Below are 23,086 nucleotides of genomic sequence, written 5' to 3'. Positions count from 1 at the left end.
TCAACCCTTTTGCAGCAATGCGAAGTATTCTTTTCTTTTGTTCCAATAGTGATTACCATTTGTAGAATGTGATTTGACTCCTTTTAAGTGGATTGCCTTTTGCAGCTGGTTTAGAATCTGCTGCAAGAGCCTGGCAATGTATCGTCATGGCTTAGTTCGCTGAAATAAAATCCTTTGGAAACCATTTCCAGAAGGGTAGCTGTGTTGGTTTGCTGCCGCAAAAAGAACAAAGAGTCTTGTTTCACCTTAAAGATAAACACATTTATTGCAACATAAGCTTTCATGAACTATTGTCTACTTCCTTAGATATATGAAGTGCTATCCTGTTACAGGTATATATGCGGTTGTGAACAGTGAGGTCAGAGGAAAATGAATAATTAGGAATTTAAGAGTGGTAGGTCTGCAAAATAGTTGTTGATAACACAGGTATCCTGGCATTGGTAAGCCAAGTAACACACATAATATGCTTTTTTTAATTTAAAAAAATCAGCCCACAAGCTGTAGCATAGCACTGACCCTTTTGATGTATTGTAATTTGGTAGTTTCCTGTTGCCTTCTCACTTTGAAGCTCCTTTGCTCCAGGGTGGACATTCTAAGGCAGGGGTCCCCAAACTAAGGCCCGCGGGCCGGATACAGCACATGCAAACCAATTATCCAGCTCCCGCCGACACACGCTGCTACCCGCTCTTACCAGCACGACGCCTGAAATAGCTTGTGCGCATGCGCAAACGTCATTTCTGGCGCACTTCCCAGTCTGTGGAGGCCCGTGCACACGCGCACAAGCTATTTCCGGTGCCACACCGCACTGGAAGAAGCAAGTGCACATATGGGCGCGCACTCCTCTGGCCCACCATGCAATCTGCGCCAGAGGAACCAGCCCAAGGCCAGGTAAGTTTGGCGACCCCTGCTCTAAGGCTACTTTCACAATGTCCTGGGAGAGAGCAGTGTTTTTGAATACTGGTTTTGAACTTTGCCATTTAAAATAAGAGGTTTCAGCCCATTTATTATTTTGCATAGCAACTGGCCTATTTGCCCTAAGTAGAATGCAGAAGGGTATTGGCGGTAGATGGTGGTATATGTCACATTGGAACATGAGCAGCTGAAGAAGCCGAGAAATTTCAGTTCCCACCACCATCACTCCCTGTACCATTTTATCAGCTTATGATGCAGTACGGCAAGTACAATCTTTAAATCAGGACTGGGGGAGCTGGATGACCCTCTAGATGCTGTTAACCTCCAGTTCCCATCTGCCCTACCTATTGGCCCTGCTAGCTAAGCTGGTGGGAGTCAGAGCCTTGCTCTCAAATAAGTGACTTGTTCAAATCTGAATGAGATTGAATTTGAGTGTCATTTATAGTGTAACTAAGTGTTAGGTAGCAGTTATACCATTTCTAATGACCTAAATTATATGTGCTTCTTAGACTTAAAGTGATACTGCATCTAATAGGCATTTTTCAGGGCTGTGGAAATATATTTTAAAATACCAGAATATATTTTACAGGGGTTATAGCATGTAATCTCTGTAATATGTTTGCACTTGCATTTTTCCTCTCTCTCTCTCTCTCTCTCTCTCTCTCTCTCTCTCTCTCTCTCTCCTTTCCCTCTCCCTTATATCTCTTAGGAAGTCCTTGGATATGTCTTCACGTGTTCCAGTACTTTAAATTTGCTTGTTCTGTGAGCAGATCCTTCTTTATATTTAGCTGTACACACACGCACAGATATAGACTTGGTTTGCAACGTATAGCATTGTTTGCAACACACAATTTAGATCATAGAATTGTAGAGTTGGAAGGGATCCATAGGGTTCTGCCCCCTGCAATGAACGTCTGGGCACAGTTCCTAGCCTAGGAAAGGGGAGGGAGACTGTTACCCCTGCAGAAGCAAATGTGCCATTTTGTAAGGCTTGCCTCCTCAAATAATAAGCCAAAATAAAGAGAAAATAGCTCTGTAAACAACAAGGCAAAACACAAAAGTCAAGGTGATCAAACAGTAAATAATAATGCTGTATTTATTGTTCATAATAAATATTTCAAATGCAGCCATTGGCATTATAACCATCAGGTTTTGTCAACACATAGGTTGGAAAATATAGTGTTATTATTTATAGTTTGTTCACCTTGGATTTTTGTGTTTTACATTACTGCTCAAATGGTAATAACGAAGAGTGGCGTTCAACTGCATTTGTCTCAGAGCAGACCCATTGAAATAAATGTAAAATGACTATTTTAGATCCATTAATTTACTCTGAGTGAAATTTACTTGAATGCCACCCAAAGTTGTCATCAGCGAGTTTCAGAAATGCATTTCTCTGCCTTTTTGTTGTATATGCATCATTTTCTGCTTCAGACTGTTATAGATTTATAATAGGCCCATGTTTGGTTTTCGCTGCCTTCAGCACACATGTGATCATAACCTGCTTTGTAGATTATAATGCTACACAAGTGGGACCCGTAACAAATACTGCAGCAGAGACTGTTCCTGTTCAGTATTTGTCTATCAGCCATGCCCTTCTCCAACACATGCCATTTCTTTCTGCCTCCCACCCAGTTTTCAATTCTCCCTCCCAGGAATCAGCATTCCAATGGCCCCTAAGGATGCACAGTCTTCATTGGCTGTTAGCAGGAGGGGGGTATGTCTTTGTACTTTCGCAAACCTCCGGGTTCCCCCGAGCCTGCCGATACATCCCTCTTGAGCACGGGTGGTGCCATTTTGGCTACGTTTGTGCAAAGACTTAAATGGGGAACAGAGGGAATGATGACAACTCGCTTATGATTATAGGTAAGCATTAACCAAGTTCATGAGGATACGCTTTGTTCTAGCTTGTTACAAGCATTCTTTTTCCACCACAGTATATTTATACTGTGTGGGTGTGGTATACCCTGGGGCTAAAAAGAACCCTGTGCCCTGATGTTGTAGCCAAAACTTCTCCCTAGTTTTTCAAGGATCAGAGATGTTTTGTTAGGTGAGAAGAAAAGCCCTGGCACGTCCATGCTGGTGAACTTATTAGGACTCAAAATTGCAAGAGGAGATGGCTATGCAATGTGTAATTAATTAAGGAGCTTATTGCAATGTGTGTGTTTGTGTGTACGTCTGTGCACCAGTACCAAAATATTGTTTCCTGGGCCAGGTACAGACCTGTAACACAGCTCTTCCCCTTACTTGTTTTGAAAAAAATGCAACACTTTATCTTACTCCTGTTCAGTTTGTTTAGGCTCCCTATGCTTTAAACAGTATGGCATATATGTGCATTCATTATGTACAAATGGAACCTGCAACAGAATGTTGTAGTGTGGAGTCCTCCTCTTCAGGGTTTCAGCCAGTCATATCTTTTTCTGGGATACTCCATTACACACACACACACACACACACACACACACACACCCTCTATGTTCCACCTCCATGGTCTGAGACAGTATGCCTCTGAATACCAGTTAGTGGGAATCGCAGGTGGGCAGAGTGAGGTTGCGCTCAGCTCCTGCTTCCCACAGCCATCTGGTTGTCCACTTTAACAATACTTCCCATCAGTTTTCCCAGGGCAGTGTTCTGAGATCATAAGGAGACATAAATAAATGATCTTCCAATGGGATAAGAAATGCAAAGGTTTTTTTTATAAAAAAAACTGGATCCAACCATTGCATTATCAGAGCTGTATACTCTGCTAGCTGCTTCAAAGAGGGCCAAGATTGGTTGGGGAACTTGTTGCCCCTTATTCCAGGACATCAACTCACATCAGCCCCAGCCAGCATGGCCCAATGGTCAGGGATGGTCGGAGTTGGAGTCCAGCAATATCGGGGGGGGGCATAGGTTCCCCATTATTGCCTTAGGCCTTGTTGCCCGAAATTATCTAATTAGAAGTGCTGGCTGAGATGGCTCAGTTGTCAGAGCATGAGACTGTTAATCTCAGGGTCGTGACTTTGAGCCCCACATTGGGCAAAAGATTCCTGCATTTTGGGGGGTTGGACTAGATGACCCTCATGGTCCCTTTCAACTCCACAGTTCTGTGATTCTGTGAACCAATAATCTGTGCATCTCCGCAACCCACAGCACACTGTTCAGAGGCTTCTCCAAGTTCCATTTTACCTGTAAGAATGCTAGGGCACCTGAGTTCTGCTGCTTTGTGACCTGGGCACTTTTGGATCAAGCAGTGGGAATAATTTATTATTATTATTATTATTATTATTATTATTATTATTATTATTATTATTTACTTTGAAAACCACCTTTATTACTCACCCTGATTTTCAATGTTGAGCACTGGGGTGGGGGGAGAAGCCAGGTGCAAACCAAACGCAGCAAACTCGGTGGGTTCTTTCCAGCACCACAACTGAGGTGACAGGGTAACCATAACAGCAAAAATTGGTCCAAGCTTGTTCCATTGCTTCCTTGCTGTAGCTCCAACTCTCCCCCACATCCCAGTGCTTGAGATAGAAAGCATCCTGTCACATGCACCGAGGCACACACGGTAGTTTGCTAACTTTCCCCAGGACAAGGAGGAAGTGGGGACAGCAGCCAAAAATGGAACGGCAAAGGAGAGACAAAACAGACACATTCATTTCACTGGCATGGCAGCTCTGCCAGCTCATTTGTGAAGCTGGGATGCAGAGTGGCTGAGCAATGTACTTTTGGAGTCCTCTCTTGATGTAATGTCTGTCCTTGGCTTTGGTGGCTTCCGAGAGCTTCTCATAGGCCACTGTGATAACAGGATGCTGGGCCAGATCTGATCCTGCAAGTCTCTCCTTATTATAGGAACATAGGAAGCTGCCGCATGCTGGGTCTGACCATTAGTTCAACAATGTCTACACACTCACTGGCAGTGACTCTCCATAAGTCGCTCTTATTACCGCATTTTTCGCTCCATAGGGCGCACCGGACCATAGGGCACACCTAGTTTTTAGAGGAGGAAAACAAGGAAAAAATATTCTGAGCGCGGGGCAACGGCAAACAGTCTGCCTGCTGCTCCCAAACCTTCCCAGGGCTTGAGGGGAAAGGGGAGGCTGCTAGCGAGAGCCGCACAGAGCGTGTTAGCGGCTCTTGCTCCACTGGGTTGACAGCGAGCTGTAAGGAGGGACGGATGGGATATTGAATAAACTCAAGGGGTGTGTGTGTGTGTTGAATCATGTTAAGGTGTGTGTGTGTGTTTGTAGGGGGTGCCTACAAAGTAGTCTTTGTACAAAGGAGACCAGAATCTGCTGCTGGGGGAAGGGGGAGCAGCCCGGTTTCAGGCTGCTTTCCCCTCTCCCACTGTTCTGCTACCAGCGGGGACGGAGGGGGAAGGGGGAGCAGCCCGATTTCAGGCTGCTCGTCCCTCCTACACCGCTGGGAGCCACAGCTCCGGTGGCAGAGGCTTCCCTCCACTCGAGGGATCCCGCTGCCGTCCAGTGTCTTCACTCCATAAGACACACAGACATTTTCCCTTCCTTTTTAGGAGGGAAAAAGTGTGTCTTATGGAGCGAAAAATACGGTATATAAGTTCTTGGAGACATATTCCCAGTTAATCATGCAAAGGATTGCAGCTTAATTTTCCTAAGAGCAGGCTCACACATACCACATTTAACCCGTACACAATGCCCTTCAATGGAGTTTACAAACTGAGCTGGGAGTTATTACGTGTTTTGCAATCAAATGGGATTTCTGTTTAGTATCTTAGACCAGGGGTTCCCAAACTAAGGCCCGCGGGCCGATTATCTGGCCCCCAACGATGCCCACCGCCTGCTCTTACCGGTGCGGCTGCCCATCTCCGGGTCGGCGCAGCGCTGGAAATAGCTTTTGCGCATGCGCAAGAGTAATTTCCGGCGCACTTCTGGGTATGTGGAGGCCCATGCGCACAAGCTATTTCCGGTGCTGCGGTGTGCCGGAAATGATGCATGTGCACAAGCTATTTCCGGTGCTGCGCTGAAAAAAGCAAGTGTGCGTGCGCTCCTCCAGCTCGCCACACGATCAGCACCGGAGGAACAGGCCCGAGGCCAGGTAAGTTTGCCAACCCCTGTCTTAGACTATGAAGGATACCGGTATTTATTTATATCTGTGCACCTGAATACTGTTGTTTATTTGGCTGTATCGGCTACATAGTTATACACCTTTATGATTGCTAACTATGTGTAGCCTATACAGCCAAATAAACGACAGCATTCAGATATAAGTGTTTCTCTCCACTATAGAACTCAAAGTGGTGCGCATAGGGTTTCAGATGCCTTCCCATTAAGGCACTGGGTAGACACAGATTTGCTTAGCTTCAGTATGGTTACATCATGTGCTTTCAGTCTGTGCTCATGTCAAACTGGGTGAGCATTAAGAGGTTTTCAGCAGAACAGGGATTAGGAGGAAGAACAATGCACAATTTAGATGTATCCCTACAGAGCCTGACTGTTACTGCATGGAACGTTATTATACAGCTTTGGGAGGAATCCTTAAGAGTATCTCTGAATTATTTTTTTATAGCACCACAAATAATGGCCCATAGTCAAGTCAATCAGATTTTTATTGCTTTTAGTCAATAGCCATTACAGTGTAACCGGAGGGGAGGGGGAAAGGGAGGCAATCCAAATGCAAGTTAAACACAAACACTTTCAATAATGCTTTATTACATACACAGCCCAACAAGACAACAACAAAAACCTACCAGCAGCATACGAATCAATATGGCTAACTGGACCTAACAGTCGTCGTCCCCTCACACACACACGCAAACAAATCTTACTGTAGTCAACTAAAGACAACCAACCACACTTCTGCCCCCACCACCTCGCTCACTACCAAGGAAAAATAATAAATGAATAGAAAGACAACCTACCCAAGTGACACTGACACAAAAACCCCACACAAACACGAAGTAAAATAGTGTAAGATTTACTGCCCCCTTTCCCCACTTCTCTTCTCCCCCAACCATATACTGTATACAACATTAACGTCTCACATTGAATGTAACTGATCAGTAGAAATGATTCTGTGACTTAAAAAAAGAGACAACGCATGTACTTTTGTAACCAAAGAAAATATTTAATTATCTCTCTCTCTATATATATCTATATTTATTAAACACGCATCCACACAAATGAGTGTGCTGCAGAATGCTTATACAAAAATGAAGCCATTAGTACTTAAATCACCATCCTGGGCCCATTTGTGCCTACTTGCAGTTAGATTCAGAACTGGAAGGTAATCTGTGCATTGTATACCTTCTTGGGATAATGAAATGAGAGCCATTTCACAAAGCAGCACTAGATGATGTTGGTGGTGGTGATTAACTTATTAGTGTGGGAGGCGAGATGTGCAGCTTTGCTTTACACCCCTTGATGTAAACACTGCTTTCAAAATATTGCCTCTGAAATATTGCCTGTGGGTTTGAATTTTAATGGCCTGAAAACTCAGGCGGTAGAGCAGGTTCGTGGGTTTGAGCCCTGTGTTGGGCAAAAGATTCCTGCACTGCAGGGTGTTGAACTAGATGAACCTCAGGGTCCCTCCAACTCTGTGATCCTATTAGGCAAAAGAGCCAGCGGAAGAATCCCAGAAGTAAGTGATTCCTCTGTGTGAGCATGCCTGTGGAAGTGACAAAAGCCTGGGTTAGGAGAAGTTGAGTTTTCAGCCCTAACCAGCAGGGCAGTTTCTGTTGGGGAATAGGGAGATAGGGCTGATAGGCTATAAAGTTATCTTTTATAGTGGGAATTGTTCCCTTTGTTCAGATGTGACCTCGATACACAAAGCATTCTGAATTACGTTTCTCACGTGTGTTTGTTCTGCAAAGTCATGGACATTGTAATAGTAGGTCGTCCGTCCGTCCCCCAGTTTGGACTTCTTGATACTTAACTCTGCTGTCACACTTTGCAGGTTTTGCCTCTGGGTTCTTCTGCTGCTTGAAGCTTTCTTTCTTTTCTCCTTTCTGAACAGTAAGATCCAGTCTCTTCAGGGGTAATATGCTTGGCATGTGTTGCATGAGAAACCACCACCCTGGATGTGTAAACCCCTTTGTGTTGAATTTGGTTAGATTTTCCTTATAGCCATAACGGTCAGCCACTTCTGCAGAAGTTACTTGGTGCTCTGAACAGTATTCTGTTGGTGCCAAGCAGAACATCTCGTAAGGTTATCCGAATTACAACGTTGCTGTATTCATTTTGCTACTTCTGCAACTGTGCTAGAAGCCAAAAAGGATCCTTAAAGAAGTTGTATCGGAGACTGAAACTCTTGTTCAAGCATGCCATGTTAGTCGTACATATTGTCGGTTTTGGCTTCCTTACAGGCCCTTCTCAAATTTGCATGCCGAGATGCAGAGTGTCTTTCTTTTCAATGTTGAAATACCTCTCCAGTTTCCTGTTTTCATCTTCCTTGCATGAACACGCATTCAAATGTGCAATTAAAAAACTATGAGAAATTGTCTGCCTCGGTGCATCTCAAACAATATAATAACAAAATGAATGTATACTAATGCCTTAAAAAAAGTTTTCTATAAGCCATTTCAATAGGAGTACAGCACAGGTTACTTCCATTTTCTAGCTCCCTTTGTATATTTCCTACCACTTGATTTAATATATTAATGTTACCATGACAAAAACAGTGCCAGACTGACAAGGAATCCTACAGGGAATCCCAATGCATATATTTGTGCAGAAAACACAGGAACACTGCAGCCTACCCCCCAGGGTATTTGCAGCAGACAAGCCCCTGCAACACACACACACACACACACACACACACACACCATCCTGTGTCATTGTAGTAGCCATTTTCTAGCATATAATAACTCTGTACCAATTACTTAATGTCTGTCTGATGTCTCAATTTCATTCTTTTTCAGTATGCTTTGGGGTGGCTTATAGATGAAATAAACCTGCAATTGAGTGAAATTCTTCTGTTTTTGAAGTTAATGGGCAGACAGACCATTGACTTCCATCGACTCAGGGTCCTTAGCATCCATATTTAATTCTTCAAATGACGTTGAGTTTGCTTCCATGACTAGAATAGAAAGTTCCACTCATGGAACACCCTTCCCACTGGAGACCCACCTGCCTCTCCCTCCTCTAATTCACTTTCCAGAGCAGGATGGCTTCTGGCACCTCTGCTGGTGTTCAGGTGCATCTGGAAAGCTGGATTCTGTAAAAGCCATTTGTGTAAGGGTGCTTTAGAATGGAAGCCAGCATCCTCAACTGTTGACCAGAATGAAGTATGACTCCTTTACCCGGTCGGTGTCTTAACAGTGCTAACCATAACAAAAAAAACCAAAATGCTAATGTAACCAAACTTTCATTCTGATAATTACTTAGAATGTATATTTTTGAGGTATGTGGCAAAACCTGGGATGAAGAGAACAATAGTATGTATGGTAGGTGCACTTTAGCAGAAAGATGGGTAAAATAATGTAACATTTGGAAGCTGTAGCAGCATATTAAGATCCCTTTTACCTGACTATATAAATAAAAATTTAAAAAATGACTTAGACATGCAATCAGCGGTGGGAAATCTGTTGCCTTCCAGATATTGTAGGACCCAGCAAGCATGGCATGGATGGTTAGGGTTATAGTCCAATAACATCAGGAAAGCCACAGGTTCCCCATCCCTATCCTGCAGCTAATGAATATATAAGTATTATAATATATATAATAATATATAAAGGTATAAAATCTGTCAATCTCACATATATATTAGTTTCACGTAGATTCTAATGTTGGCCTCATTCCCAGAAAAGCATAGAAAACTCTTTGAGGGAGGTAAGAAGTGATGAATTAGATCAGTATTCTAGCTTGGTTGCCTAAAAATAGCCACTGTTTACCTAAAATAGCCAGACAGGTATTTCAGAAAATTTAGTGCAAAACACAATACCTAAGCCTGCCTTAAGCAATTTGATGTTAATAGCAGACATGCTAAGGATATATCACACACTCCAGCCCCTGATATTCCTATCATCCACATATCAATCTAAATTTTTTAATGCATTTATATTAGTTGCCACCGCACTTGGCATTTCTCTTTAATTTTCATTGTGATTGCTGACTGCATGCTACAGGATATACAGGCAACCCACATAAATGACACTGGAATAATCCCAAAAGTAACTTCGATGTTTTAATGCACCTTATCTGTGTTAAAAGGGACGCGGGTGGCGCTGTGGGTTAAACCACAGAGCCTAGGGCTTGCTGATCAGAAGGTTGGCAGTTCGAATCTCCACGATGGGGTGAGCTCCCGTTGCTCAGTCCCACCTCCTGCCCACCTAGCAGTTCGAAAGCATGTCAGAGTGCAAGTAGATAAATAGGTACCACTCCGGCGGGAAAGTAAACGGCGTTTCCGTGCACTGCTCTGGTTCGCCAGAAGCGGCTTTGTCATGCTGGCCACATGACCTGGAAGCTGTATGCCGGCTCCTTCAGCCAGTAAAGCGAGAAGAGCGCCGCAACCCCAGAGTCGGACACAACTGGACCTAATGGTCAGGGGTCCCTTTACCTTTATCTGTGTTAAAAACATTTTAAATTGTCATCCAGAGTAGCACCTGGAGTTTGCTTTTGTGAGAAGGCATTTTTCAGATGAAGAGTCTTATAGGAATGCTAAGGTGTTTGGAAATTGTAATGAGAGCAGCATCCTTCAACATATATTTTAACTAATATATAATAATGGTTTATAGTTATTTCACTTAGTTATTTCTGGGTGCCATGAACCAGTATTCTTTCTAGAACAGCAAGAGTTGTTCTGACATTAATTCAATAAATATAGACCTGTATAATTTACCTTTAATTAATGATGGTGGATTTAAGTAAAATCATGGCTTTCTATAAGATTTTCTTCAGCATCCACAATCATGGAATTTCAACATATGTGTTTAGTTCATTAAGTGAAAATGTGTAGACCATTGCACTTGCTCTGTAAATAAGAAGCAGAATTCCTAAAGACTCCTGCTTTTCTGTTTCAGCTTCTTTTCTACTCTCACAGTATCTCTCCAGCCTTCTCTAATCAGAGAGCAAACCTGCCTTCTTGCTGGTTCTCAGAGGTACTTCTGCTTGCTTTTAATTCTTTAATTCTTGAAGAAGAAGAAACACCACTATTTGACCCTATACTGTTCATTTTTAAAGGGCCAATTCAGTCCTTTAAGACATGCTGAGACCTGACTGCCTTTGGCGCACCTCCTGTTCCCACTGATCCCCCACCTGTGCATTCACCTCCAAATCTTCCATCTCTGCTATCTCCTCCTCCCTCTGAGCCCAATCCTTCCTTCTCAAGTCCTCCATACAGTTCTCCATCCCCTGTACTGTGCACTGTCTCCTTGTCAACTTCCCCATTTTCTGTCTCTTTCTTGCCCCTGCTTGCCCTCAGTAGTCCTCTCCATTTGGGCTATTCCTTCAGACAAAGCTCCTTCCCCTGTTGTTCATCCCTGAGCCCATTTCAGTGAACCAGAGAATACCTCAGGGGTTACTGCCTCATGCCAAATGGTTCTCTTTAACCACAGTAACATTCAGTTGAGGTCAGTTGGTCTTCTGCCCCAAATGCTGCCATATCTTGTTACCTCCTTCTGCAAAATACTTACGTTTTCTCTGCTTTATCCAATCCTTTGGGCACCATGTAAGTGTAGTATAACCTAGCTGTCCAAATTTTTTTCTAGAAAAAAAAGGAAGGGGGAAGATGGCAATATTTGTTTTAAATAACATTATATAATTGGATACTGAGCCCATTAATCAACGAGAGCCAGGCAGTTTGTTCATAATTCTATACACGCAACCACCTCCACAAGCAAAAGAGGGGGAAATTCTGTATATCTTAGTTGTATACCTCCCCGGGTTAACTCAATGTCACTTTGCATGGCACAACATAACCTTAATGTGCCCTCACACTGTGCTTTGATTTTGTTAGAAATACTATATTTTCTTGCAGCTTTTGAGAAAGTAGCATGGTTCTGTTTATAAGTAATTGAAGAAAGTACAGTGGTACCTCGGTTTTCGAACGTAATCCGTTCTGGAAGACCGTTTGACTTCCAAAATGTTCGAAAACTCAATACGGAAGCCTCAAAACGTACAGAAGATGCAAACAGGAAGCCGCCTCGGAGGTTCGACTTCCAAGGCACGTTCGAAAACGGAGGCATTTACTTCTGGCTTTTCGGCGTATGAAAACCGAAACATTCAGCTTCCAAGACACTTGAAAACCAAGGTACCACTGCATATCAACATCTTTGGCCTTTGAAGGTATGTGGTACACTCGTAGTGGTGCTCAGGGGATGGCTAAACAACTGTGATTCTCCCCTTTGTTTTTCTAGACCAGCTGACACAGGGTACTCAGAATTACGTCCCGAAGAGCCTGCCGCTCAGCAGGATTACAATTTAGGAAACAAATGGAAAGTGTCTGCTAGGCCCTCACATGCAGTGCAGGCTATACTTGCATCTCAGGGGAGCCGAGGTAGATCTGGGACACTGCCCAGTGATTACAGATACTCACAGGAAAATGTGAGGGAGAAAAACAAAGATTACAGTGCACTGCCGCTTGCTATTTCTGAGCTGCAAATATCCAACGGGGACCGCTTCTGCCCAACACAACTCAAAGGAGAGGGAAGCCTGCAGGAAGATCCAGCGCCGCTGAGTAAGAAACATGGGCCTGTGCCCCAGAGGCCTTCCCCTTCAAAACGAGAGATTAATTACAGGCGACAAGACCATTCTTCAGCGTCACTTGCTGCGTCCTCGGAGTCTTCACTGACAGCGCCCAGCAAGCCAGCTCATTCCCATTCTGCCATTGCTCCCAGTGCGGTTGAGGTTCGCGTGTCTCCTTCTCAGACTCCTGTAAAGGTTTTTGAAAAATTGAAAAGCACTGAGCTGCCAGAGCCTCGCCAGTCAGCGCCCGTGGATAATGTTTGCCAGCACTTAGAAGAAAAAGCACGTCTCAAACCTGAACCTGGTCCGTCTTCAACTTATCGCTACCATTTGAAACCTGGAATGGAGACATCAAGGTCCCCTTCTCCACAATTTGCTCCGCAGAAGTTGACTGATAAGCCTCCTGTGGCTGTTCAGGATGAGAATCCCACAAGGTAAGGCAGTTTTACATGAATTGTTAACCATCTTGTATTAAGATTTACACTGAAATTGTTGTCTCCCTTAATTAATTATTGTTACCTGTAGCCTGCTCAGCTGCAGCAGTGAATTCAGTTATGCTAACAGGGTTGTGACCACTTTTTTCTCTTCTGATGTCCTCCTATGCAGTTTTTTTATGAATGAATGTTTTACAGTTGTACCTTGGATCCCGAACACCTTGGTACTCAGACATTTTGACTCCCAAACGCCGCACCCCCAAAAGTGATTGTTCCGGTTTGCGAACATTCATTGGAACCCGAACATCCGACCGGGCTTCCGCGGCTTCCGATTGGCTGCAGGAGCTTCCTGCAGCCAATCAGAAGCCACACTTTGGTTTCTGAACATTATGGAAGTCGAATGGACTTCTGGAACGGATTCCGTGTGACTCCCAAGGTACAACTATGTTTAACATTCACCTGGCTCTTCATTCATAGGTACTGCCACCCATAAATCAACTGCAAATAAACACCGTGCAACATATTTATTTTATCTTTCAAATGGAGCTATCAGTCCAATCCTTTTTTATCCTTTGCTATGCACACTGAGTAAAGTTTTCAGACATTCACAAATCTTGTCTGGGATTGTCAACATCACATGTGAATGCTGGCTGTCACCAAATGTCAGACATTCATTGGCTGTCACTAAATATCAAACATTCAATGCAAAATATTTTGGCAAGCACATAACTTTACTCAAAACTGATAAATGTGGAGAAGTAAATTTATCATACTGTGTTTATTCCTTGGTATATTTGCAGTATTTCCATGCCGATATAGTGGCCTTATATTAATGGATAAGTGCCTCATAGATCATATATATGTCTCAAGGACATGACCGTGCTGTGCCAGTGTTGGGCAGGATTTCGCAAGATTTCTGATCTTCAAGATATGCACAGATAATATGGCCCAATAAGTGATTGCATCAGTGTAGCTATAGCAACATGCTGCATATATCAGAATAAATCATATCTGTTTTGTAATGCTGCTTGCAAACTGCAAATCCATTTATGAATGACTGTTGTGGTCTATCAGCTATGTGCTAGCATACCTGTGCTAGCATACCTGGCTTAAAATACCCAAAGCATTGAATGCTTACAAACAAATGGAAAGTTGGCAATCTTGTGCTTACTTATTTTAATGTTAATTGGGCAAACATCCAAGTTATGTGGGATTGTTTGAAAAGCACAGGTCTCATTACTGATCCTTGGGGTATTTCACTTTCTGCATCCCTCCATCTAGAGAATTGTCCATTTATACCTACTCTCTGCTTCCTGCTGCTTAACCAATTGAAAAAAAATGAAAGGTAAAACTTTGATGTGTTGTTTGCTCCTTATATTTGTCGGTCTCTATATATTTCCCTAAATATCTTGCACAAATTAAATGTGATATGCCATTTTGAGCCGTTAACGTTCTCCTTTCTCAAGAATCGAAAGAGTGATGGATAACAACACAACTGTGAAGATGGTTCCCATAAAGATTGTACATTCTGAAAGCCACGCAGAGAAGGAAAGTAGGCAGAACCTTGTGAGCACCATTGAACTTCCTGCTTTGCCAAGCGGCTTGGAGAAGGACCAGATTAAAACGCTCAGCACTTCTGAACAGTCCTACTCCCGTTTCTGTGCTTACACGAGGCAGGGGGTGGAGCCAGAGCCTGAGAAAAGCCTTCTCCCTTGTTTGCAACCCGCTGAAGCACCTGGGAACAACACAAAGGACAGTGATACTTCTCCCCATGCAGTCAGCTACATGAGGGCCAAAGAAAAGACCATGGAAGACTGGAAGTCAGAAGAGCTGGCCAGAGAGATCGTGGGCAAGGATAAGTCACTAGCGGATATTCTGGACCCAAATGCGAAAATAAAAACTACAATGGACCTGATGGTGGGAATATTTCCGAAAGACGAACATCTCTTGGAAGAAGCCCAGCAACGCAGAAAGCTGCTTCTGAAAAACCCTTCACCAAAAACTGCAGAGGACAAGTGAGTCAATATTTATTAACCTTAAGCCTTTTCTCCTTTCTCCTTTCCTTTGCCCAGTGTGTGCATTTGATCGGCTTATTTTCTATTTAGAAAGAGGGACTTTTATAATACAAATGCAAATCAAGATGTGTCATTGTGGGTGCATGTAGTCCAACACACTTTTTTGCAGCAGCAAAATGTCTCCAGTAAGCTCACAAACAGGGCATGAATTTCTGCAACCTTCATCGGTTGTTTGCAGTTCTTTGGTCGTTTCTGGAAAATGCAGATAGTGGTGGCCTGTCATAATTTATAGGAATGTTCGTCCAAAGAGCAGGGGCAGTCACACTAAAAGCCCTGCTCTGTGTTACTGTGAAGTGGGCTTCTGATGTCTTTGGAAGTTTTAGAGGAGAAGCTCTCACATAGACTGCAGTGACTGGGTGTATAAGTTGGTCTATAAAGTAGCCTGGCTGTGAGCTGTATAGGAGCCTATAGATTAGCGCCAGCAACTTGGACATAGCCCAGTAGCAGCCTGAGCATATCTTGCAAACATGTTGTTAAATGTTATTTGCTGTCGACAGCTACATCCTACACAGAGACAACACTGTTACTTGACATTTTTATTTAGCAGTGGAAGTTTATTAATTTGCTTGGTCATTAAATAAATTTTTATATATCCTATTTCAGTAGATTTCACAGTTTAAAAGAGGGGTGGGAATTTCTAGGCTGTGGACCTGACAAGACCTAGCATGGGTCTCAGTTTAGATCTACCAAGACCCAGTAGGGAAAATCAAGAAAAAATGGGTCTCCCAGCTTGTTCTTTTTCCAGTTTCCTGGAAAAAGGGATTGACAGTTAAATCACTCTGAGAATTATAGCTCTGCATAGGGACTAGGGGTCTCCTAACACCTAACAACTCTTAGCACCCTTAGCAATCTGTGGTGCCCAGGATTCATTGGGGGAAGCTATGACTGTTTAAAGTGGTAGAATATTGTACTGCTTTAAAAGTATAGTGCAGATGTAGCCTTAATTCACCACCTGCCTGTCCACTAAACTTACAGCCTGCTTTACAGTACAAAACTAGTGAGGAAAGCTACACACACATAGATGGGATTGATATACTGATAAATTTACTATTTACTATCAGTGTTGTTGTTGGGCATTCTTGGTGCCCAAACAAATGCTCAGCAGTACAGTGGTACCTCCAGTTACGATTGGGATCGGTTCTGGAGGCCCAGCCGCATCCCGAAAACTTCCTAACTGGAGGCACGCGTGCAAAGTGTTTCAGCAAATGCGCACACGGCGAAACCCTGAAGTATACACTTCCCAGGTTTGCCGCATTCGCAACCCGAAGTTTACGTATCCAGAGGGATACGTAATCAGAGGTACGGCTGTATTTTAATTATAGAAATACCATCAGATTGACCTTGAAATGTTTCTACTGTTTTGAGGACATAGAAGAGACTCATACTTGAAATTTCAAGCAACCTTCTAAAAATGAATAGGGCATGGAAAACCAAACCGTCATGGTTTCCCCCCCCCCCAAACATTTTCTCCTTAAACAATGCCCCACAGTATTTAAACCCCAGTATGCATTCACTAGGGAAAGTAAAGCTCGAATTTGATATCCAAGCAAGTACTGGTTAATTTCTTGCTGCTTCTAGCCAAATGAGATGAAGTCTTTATCTCCTTCCTGCCCACCTGATAATTCCTCTTATGGTGTTGCCTATTTGGGTCCAGTTCATCCAAGGGGGTGAAGCCAGACAACAGTGTGTCTTATCTATAGCAGAAGTTCAAAGAGTTATAGGACCTGTTGAGTTTTCTCAAGTCTTTTCTCAAACTGGTATGACTCTTGGTAGGCTGCCTAGTCCCATTCTAAATGTTTACCTTTGGGGGAAGGGATGTAAACCACCTTGATCAAATAGGCAGCAACCAGTTTGCAAATTCTATAAATCTTATTTGACAAAACCCTGTGTATGCATGTTTATTTGGGAGTAAAGCCAAGTGGATTCAGTGGGACTTACCTTGAACTAAACATGCATAGGATCCGGCTGCAAATTAGCCAATTGCAATTTAGCTTTACTGTCGGGTAATAGCTAGCACATTCTGTTTTCCAAGGTTGGTTCTTGGCTACAGCTAGTGTTGAGTGAAGAGAGTGCTTATCTTGGAGTCCTTGTTCAGACAACACCCTAAGCCAAATCTTGCAAAAAGGACTAGGGAGGAGCACAGAGCCTGCACATTCACATCACCTCACTGAGGTTTGCATTAGCTTAGCATTTTGCGCAAACCTGCTCATAGTGCCTGCCCTATCTTATATTTAAAATGGCAATGAAATAGCTTTTCCAAAAGGTTGCGTTCAGTAGCAGGACCCTTTCAAGGCTTGCAATTTAAGCATTAGAACTGTGGATAATGAAACAAGAGCAGCTGTGTTTTTCACTAAAAGTTATGCTTATGGGATTATATAGTCGGGGCTAATGAGAGCCCCAAAGAGGTTTAAACATTACCTTCCTGCCACTGGCCATATAATCAAGGATACAGTGTGGAAATCTAAACACTGACAAGGGAGCATCAATTAAGGGGCAAGATGGAAATCAGCATTTTCAGGCAATGATTTTGGCAGTTTCTTTTAATTGCCCATCTCTTTAGCTAGGGCCTGAGAGTGCCAGAATGATATGGTTATTTCATGCAAGACATTAGCCCCTGCAATAGCCCCAGGCTTAAAGAGCCTTTCTCGAAGCCCTACAATTTACTTGCTGCAAACAGTGTTTCAAAATGATTACTGTCCTCCTTTCAATGTGCAGAATGTCAGGAAGTGAATTAAAATTCGGTGTTGCTCTCCCCCCCCCCTTGGCTTAGGAAAGAGGAGCAGCCTCTGCCTTCGGCTATCCCCTTGACAACCAATTCCACTTACTACAGCACATCTGCACCCAAGGCAGAACTGCTGAACAAAATGAAGGACATGCAGCAGCAGCAGCAGCAGCAGCAAAGTGAGGATTCTGAGGATGAGCTAGACCATGATTTATCTGAGAAGAAGGTAAGATTGCATTTCTTTTTTCTTTTTGAAAAACCCACACATTGCCCACTGTTGAAATCCATGCTGCTAGAGCTGTCTAGTAGATCTCCAGTGCATCCAGCCCAGCCAAAAGCAAACGTGGCCAGGCCAGAAGCTGTGGGGCAGCACAGGAGCTGGCAACCTGTCATCGCAACACAAAAGATGGATGGTGGAGGTTTCTCTCAGATGGAATGAAAGCTATAGGACAACCGGCTGGAGAGTGGGCAGGGAAGTAAGGTTTCAGTTAAACAGATATGTCATGCAGGAGCACAGGAAGCTACCTTATTTATGTCCAATCAGTCTATTATTCTATATAGTGCATCCCTGTCTACTCAGAATGGCAGGTTCCTGGAACTGGGTGCAGAGGTTGCTTCACTCACACCCCTTAACAACATTTTAAACCGGAGATACCAGGAGCTGAGTCTGGGACCTCCTGGATGTAAGGAATGTAGCTCTGCACTGAGCTGTGTTCCCCTCCCGAAATGCAGAAGGGGGTTGGTAATTGTTAGGAGTCCCTGCCTCACTTCACTCATATGTCAGGAGAAGCAATTGACTGAACAGCAGCTGGCTTTTGTATTGGACAAGCAAACTTCACAACGGAACACGGTGGCCAAGACATGCAGCAACACTGCACAGCAGAAACAAGGTCCATACAGTACGAGTTGGTATCCAGAGATAACCATCTATTTATCTGGTGTAGGTATCTCGACACCTACACACACAAACACACACACACAACACTGCGATTTCATAATAAACCAGTTCTGGTTGGATTTCAAAATCTTGATTGAATGTAGATTTATGGGTTTCCCTGAACCAAGCCGGGTCTGAGAGAACACAGCCCTAAAGTCTCTCAGCTCCTTTATTCTGTGGCTCATAAAAAGGGAGACTTGCCTCATAATTGGCTGGGGCTTTCCTCTGGCAAAACATTAGGGCCCTTCTGAGGGCCTGGCTCAACTGCTGTTTACATTATTGCTTATCCTAGGCAATGAGATATGTATTCTCTGCTTAAATGGCTGTTCCTTCAGGCCAAGTGCAAAGGTTGTTCAGTCAAGCTTTGACAACCCAAAACGCAGCTCTCCTCCAGTTTGGGTTCTTAATGCACCCTCTCCCATCCAATAATGATGAACCTGGGAATGTGCCTTGACACACCTAGATATGCAGCATTTTTTTCTTAACATAGGTGAAAAGTGACTGGAGAAGTCCTTCAGATGTATCTGCAGCCGGGGGGGGGGGTGTATTTTCCATGAAGCAAGCCCTCCTGGGTGGGATCTCTCCCTCCATCTGCTGTGCCAGCCAGATGCAGCTCCCACCTGCATGGGATTGCCTCATGGGAAAACAACTCCCAGCTTCAGGTGATTGTGGGTATGTCTGAAGGGCACTTGAGTAAGTCTGAAAATAGTATCATGTCAAAAATTTGAAGTTGGCAGTGAAACCAAGGGAACTGGTTGGTGTGGTCTTGTGTCTTAACAAAGAAGACAATTGCTTTTTTAGTAACCAACAATGCAACTTACGCAAGAATAGCTGAAATATGCATGTGACACCTTAGATGTAGAGTCTAAACAACTTTCTTACAAGTAGGAGCCGGAGGCATCGGAATTGCTACATCTGACTTTTCACTTTTGCAAATATCCTCAAAAGGAAGCATGTAGGAGACATCACAAGAGCACATTGCAAGAGTTCCCTGGGAGAGTGATTGGTTGTTAAAGCACTCTGGGAATTGTAGTGCTGTGAGGGAAACGGGTGTCCTAACAACCCTCAGCTCCCTTAATGAACTACAGTTCCCATAATTCTTTGGAAAAGCCATGGCTATTGAATTTGTTATGATACTGCTCTAAAAATATGGTATGGATGCGGCCTTAAGGGTATTTCGGAGTGAAATGGGGCTGGGAAGGTTCAATTGCGATTGCGTCCGTTATGCCAAATAAATTGAGCTTACTCCCCCCCCTTTTTTTTTTTACCCTTAGCAAGAACTTATAGATAGCATAAGTCGAAAGCTGCAAGTGTTGCGGGAAGCTCGAGAGACACTCCTGGAAGACATTCAGGCCAACAATATGCTTGGAGATGAAGTGGAGGCCATTGTCAAAGAGGTCTGCAAATCCAATGAATTTGACAAGTTCCGGATGTTTATTGGGGACCTGGATAAAGTGGTCAACCTCCTGCTGTCACTCTCTGGCCGTCTAGCCAGAGTAGAAAATGCACTAAACAACTTGGATGAAAATGCCTCTCCTGAAGAGCGGGTAAGACGCAGTGTCTTGTGTTTTTTAAAAGAGCTCCTGTCTAATGTTGCTCTCTTGGTGGCAAGTAGATTTCTTCAGTGACAATAGCTGACCTTAAGTTTTAAAAAACACAAACAGAAAAACCCCGACAAGGATATCCAAAGCAAGAAAGCTAGCCAAAGACCACAAAAAGACACATGTGGCAGGGGGGTAGCGATTCCAAGATTTTGAGACAAGCTGGGACATAGAAGAATCATTCCAAGTTTCAAAACGTCTTGGTGAATATGATGATGTTCTAGTAGGCGCTCTGCAACTTGCCTATGAGATGCGCTTAGATTTTACTAGCATTCTTCCTTTATAACAAGGAAATTAAAATGGTCGCCTTGTGACTCAAGGAACTAAAACTGAAAACTAAAAGCCTGTGTTTCTGTATAACTCCTAAAACACGTTCCATTCTGCCTTGCCTTTCTTTGATCTCTCTAGTGATCCTGTGAGCATCACCTTTCAGCCCTTCTCTATTCCACAACCACAGCTTATATTGCTATCCTATTGCTGGCCTCCCCAGTTTTTCTTCCCCCAATATAGGGGCTCAAGTTGATTACAGCTTATTTAATTGATGTTTATAAACCCATCAGTACTTAATAAGCTCTTCCTCTGTTTGTTTTTTCCTGAAAGTCTCATGATTTTGCACAAGTAAACATGTGTGTGCAAGAGAGAATTCAGAACTGGGTGTTTCTCTAAGCTTAGGTGTAAGGAGGGTGGTGGTGTTTTGTTTTAAAATGGGTTTTTTTCCAAGTCCTATTGATGCCACCTCCGTAATCATGCACATTTCATATCTGGACTTTCAAAAGAAAAGCCTTCCTATCTATATGCTCTCAGTGAGTGGGTTTATTAGCAGATTTTATTACAACCATGTAGCAAGCAGTGAGATCAGGCTGACTTACTTGCCAAATTACATCTGAAATGACCTGGAATGGTGTTGCTCTCTCTCCCTCAAGCGGATCCTGGTGGAGAAGAAGAAGCTGCTCACACAGCAGCACGAAGATGCAAAGGAACTAAAGGAGAACCTGGACCGAAGGGAACGCATTGTATTTGACATTTTGGCCAACTACCTGAGCGACGAGAGCCTTGCCGATTATGAGCATTTTGTCAAAATGAAGTCAGCCCTCATAATCGAACAGCGAGAACTGGAGGACAAAATAAAACTTGGGGAGGAGCAGTTGAAGTGTCTGACTGATAGCCTTCAACCTGACAGGCCCAAATGACATTCACCCAAGGACCATGGAAATCGAAACAACGTGGGTTTAGAAGTATAGAACTCCTCCATTCACTAGGAGGAGTTGCTCAAAAGAAACAACAACAATAAGTCATAATAGCAATAATATTCAGGGGGAGGGGAGTTGTTTCTATGTGGGGTTATTTGCATTTCTAGAAACATTTCAAAGCTTCTCTGGCTTTCCTTTATCACACAGCCTTAGGAACCTCTCCAGACATTAGATTCTGTGCTTCATATTTGGTATATTCAGGAATCTGCTGCAGTTGTGCATGAGTGCAGTTCTTTTTTTTAACGAAGAAAAAAATATGTGTGGTTTCTTTTCAGATTCATATAGGTTGCTGTGGATCCCTCAAAAACTTAACAATGAGGATTTTAGGAGACTTTATTGGGAGGGAGCAGGTTACAGCCATATCAAACAGACAGAACAGATTTACTCATGTTACCTGTCTAGTGTTGTATTCAGGTTGGTGAGAAATAGTGATGTTTGCACATTTGATCTGCAATCCTATGCACACTTACCTGGGAGTAGGCCCATTGAGCAAAGTGGGACTTACTTCTGAGTAAATACTCGCAAGATTCCACCGGCAGGTGCTATTTTGAAGAAGTGTTGCATAAGCTCTGCCTTTCCAAAAAATTATGTCAAAACTTTGGACGAGTAGACCTTGGAACAACCTATTAAAAATCTACTTTCAAACACACCTGAAAACTGTGTGACTATACATGGTTTTTAATGTCTCAGCGAGGTGGAACTTGCCATTATTATTATTTTCCATTTGAAGATAAAGTTGGAGAATTTTAGCCAGTCTTGTTCAATTCATTAATTATCATCTTCTCCATAGCACAAACGCAATAATTTCATTCAGCTCAGCTGTCTTATATGAATGAAGTGTAACTAAGGGTCTGACTATAATATGCACAGGTCTGTAAATAAAAGGCAGAACTACTGCTACATTATGCTTGGTGCCATTTGCCAGGGATTCAGTGAATCGAACTACAAATTAGAAAATCATTCTGTATATCTTTCATTTGCACAAAGCTAACAGTGTGTTTTTTAATTTTATCATGTCCTTCCTGCCTAGGACTGCTGTTTGTCCAGCTTTTTCATGCCTCAACAAGAAGCATGCTATCCATTTTACTGAAGTACATTGGAAACGTTCACTGTTATTACGTGAGTGTGTTCCTATTTTCATTTTAACAAATATCCCTGCCACTATGGGACTTTATTTTCCACAAGGAGTGATGTATTAACACTGTCATCAAAGGAAAAAAAATCTATCTATAATAAGTCCCACTAAACTGTTCCTTACATAACAAGAATGGTGGGATAACAAATGCTGATGTACTAATCTGCACAGTAAGTGTTCCCTCGTATTAATGTACATATCTGATGGATAAAGGGAAATCATACTTGTTTATAGGCTGTTTTTAACTTATACTGAGAAAATGATTTACTCAGCACTTAAATCTTCAACTCCCCTGGTTGTAGTGCCCTCCCTGACAAGTGGAACTAATTTAAACATTACGAAGAAAAGAATTCTCTTGACACTTGATTTGAGTGTAGACAA

The 23,086-nt window shown here is 43.0% G+C and overlaps 1 protein-coding gene across 6 annotated transcripts in view; it reads left to right on the top strand.

Annotated features, from left to right (window-relative positions):
- SHROOM2 (shroom family member 2) overlaps positions 1 to 22,797 on the top strand; it is a 104,365-nt gene extending 81,568 nt beyond the window's left edge. For 3 of the 6 annotated variants that reach the window (XM_033147430.1, XM_033147432.1, XM_033147434.1), the window contains 6 exons: positions 10,889 to 10,966; positions 12,224 to 12,985; positions 14,452 to 15,000; positions 17,831 to 18,008; positions 19,994 to 20,266; positions 21,244 to 22,797. In XM_033147430.1, coding sequence (XP_033003321.1) covers positions 10,889 to 10,966; positions 12,224 to 12,985; positions 14,452 to 15,000; positions 17,831 to 18,008; positions 19,994 to 20,266; positions 21,244 to 21,510 — 2,107 coding nt within the window. In that variant the 3' untranslated portion in view covers positions 21,511 to 22,797. The remainder of the gene's footprint in view (positions 1 to 10,888; positions 10,967 to 12,223; positions 12,986 to 14,451; positions 15,001 to 17,830; positions 18,009 to 19,993; positions 20,267 to 21,243) is intronic. The other 3 variants (XM_033147431.1, XM_033147433.1, XM_033147435.1) reach the window with 1 other exon arrangement.
- The last annotated feature ends 289 nt before the right edge of the window (positions 22,798 to 23,086 follow it).

The sequence above is a fragment of the Lacerta agilis genome, chromosome 4 (assembly GCF_009819535.1).
Source record: "Lacerta agilis isolate rLacAgi1 chromosome 4, rLacAgi1.pri, whole genome shotgun sequence".
NCBI classification, from domain to species: Eukaryota; Metazoa; Chordata; class Lepidosauria; order Squamata; family Lacertidae; genus Lacerta; species Lacerta agilis.
This window is presented reverse-complemented; position numbering and strand designations above follow the sequence as displayed.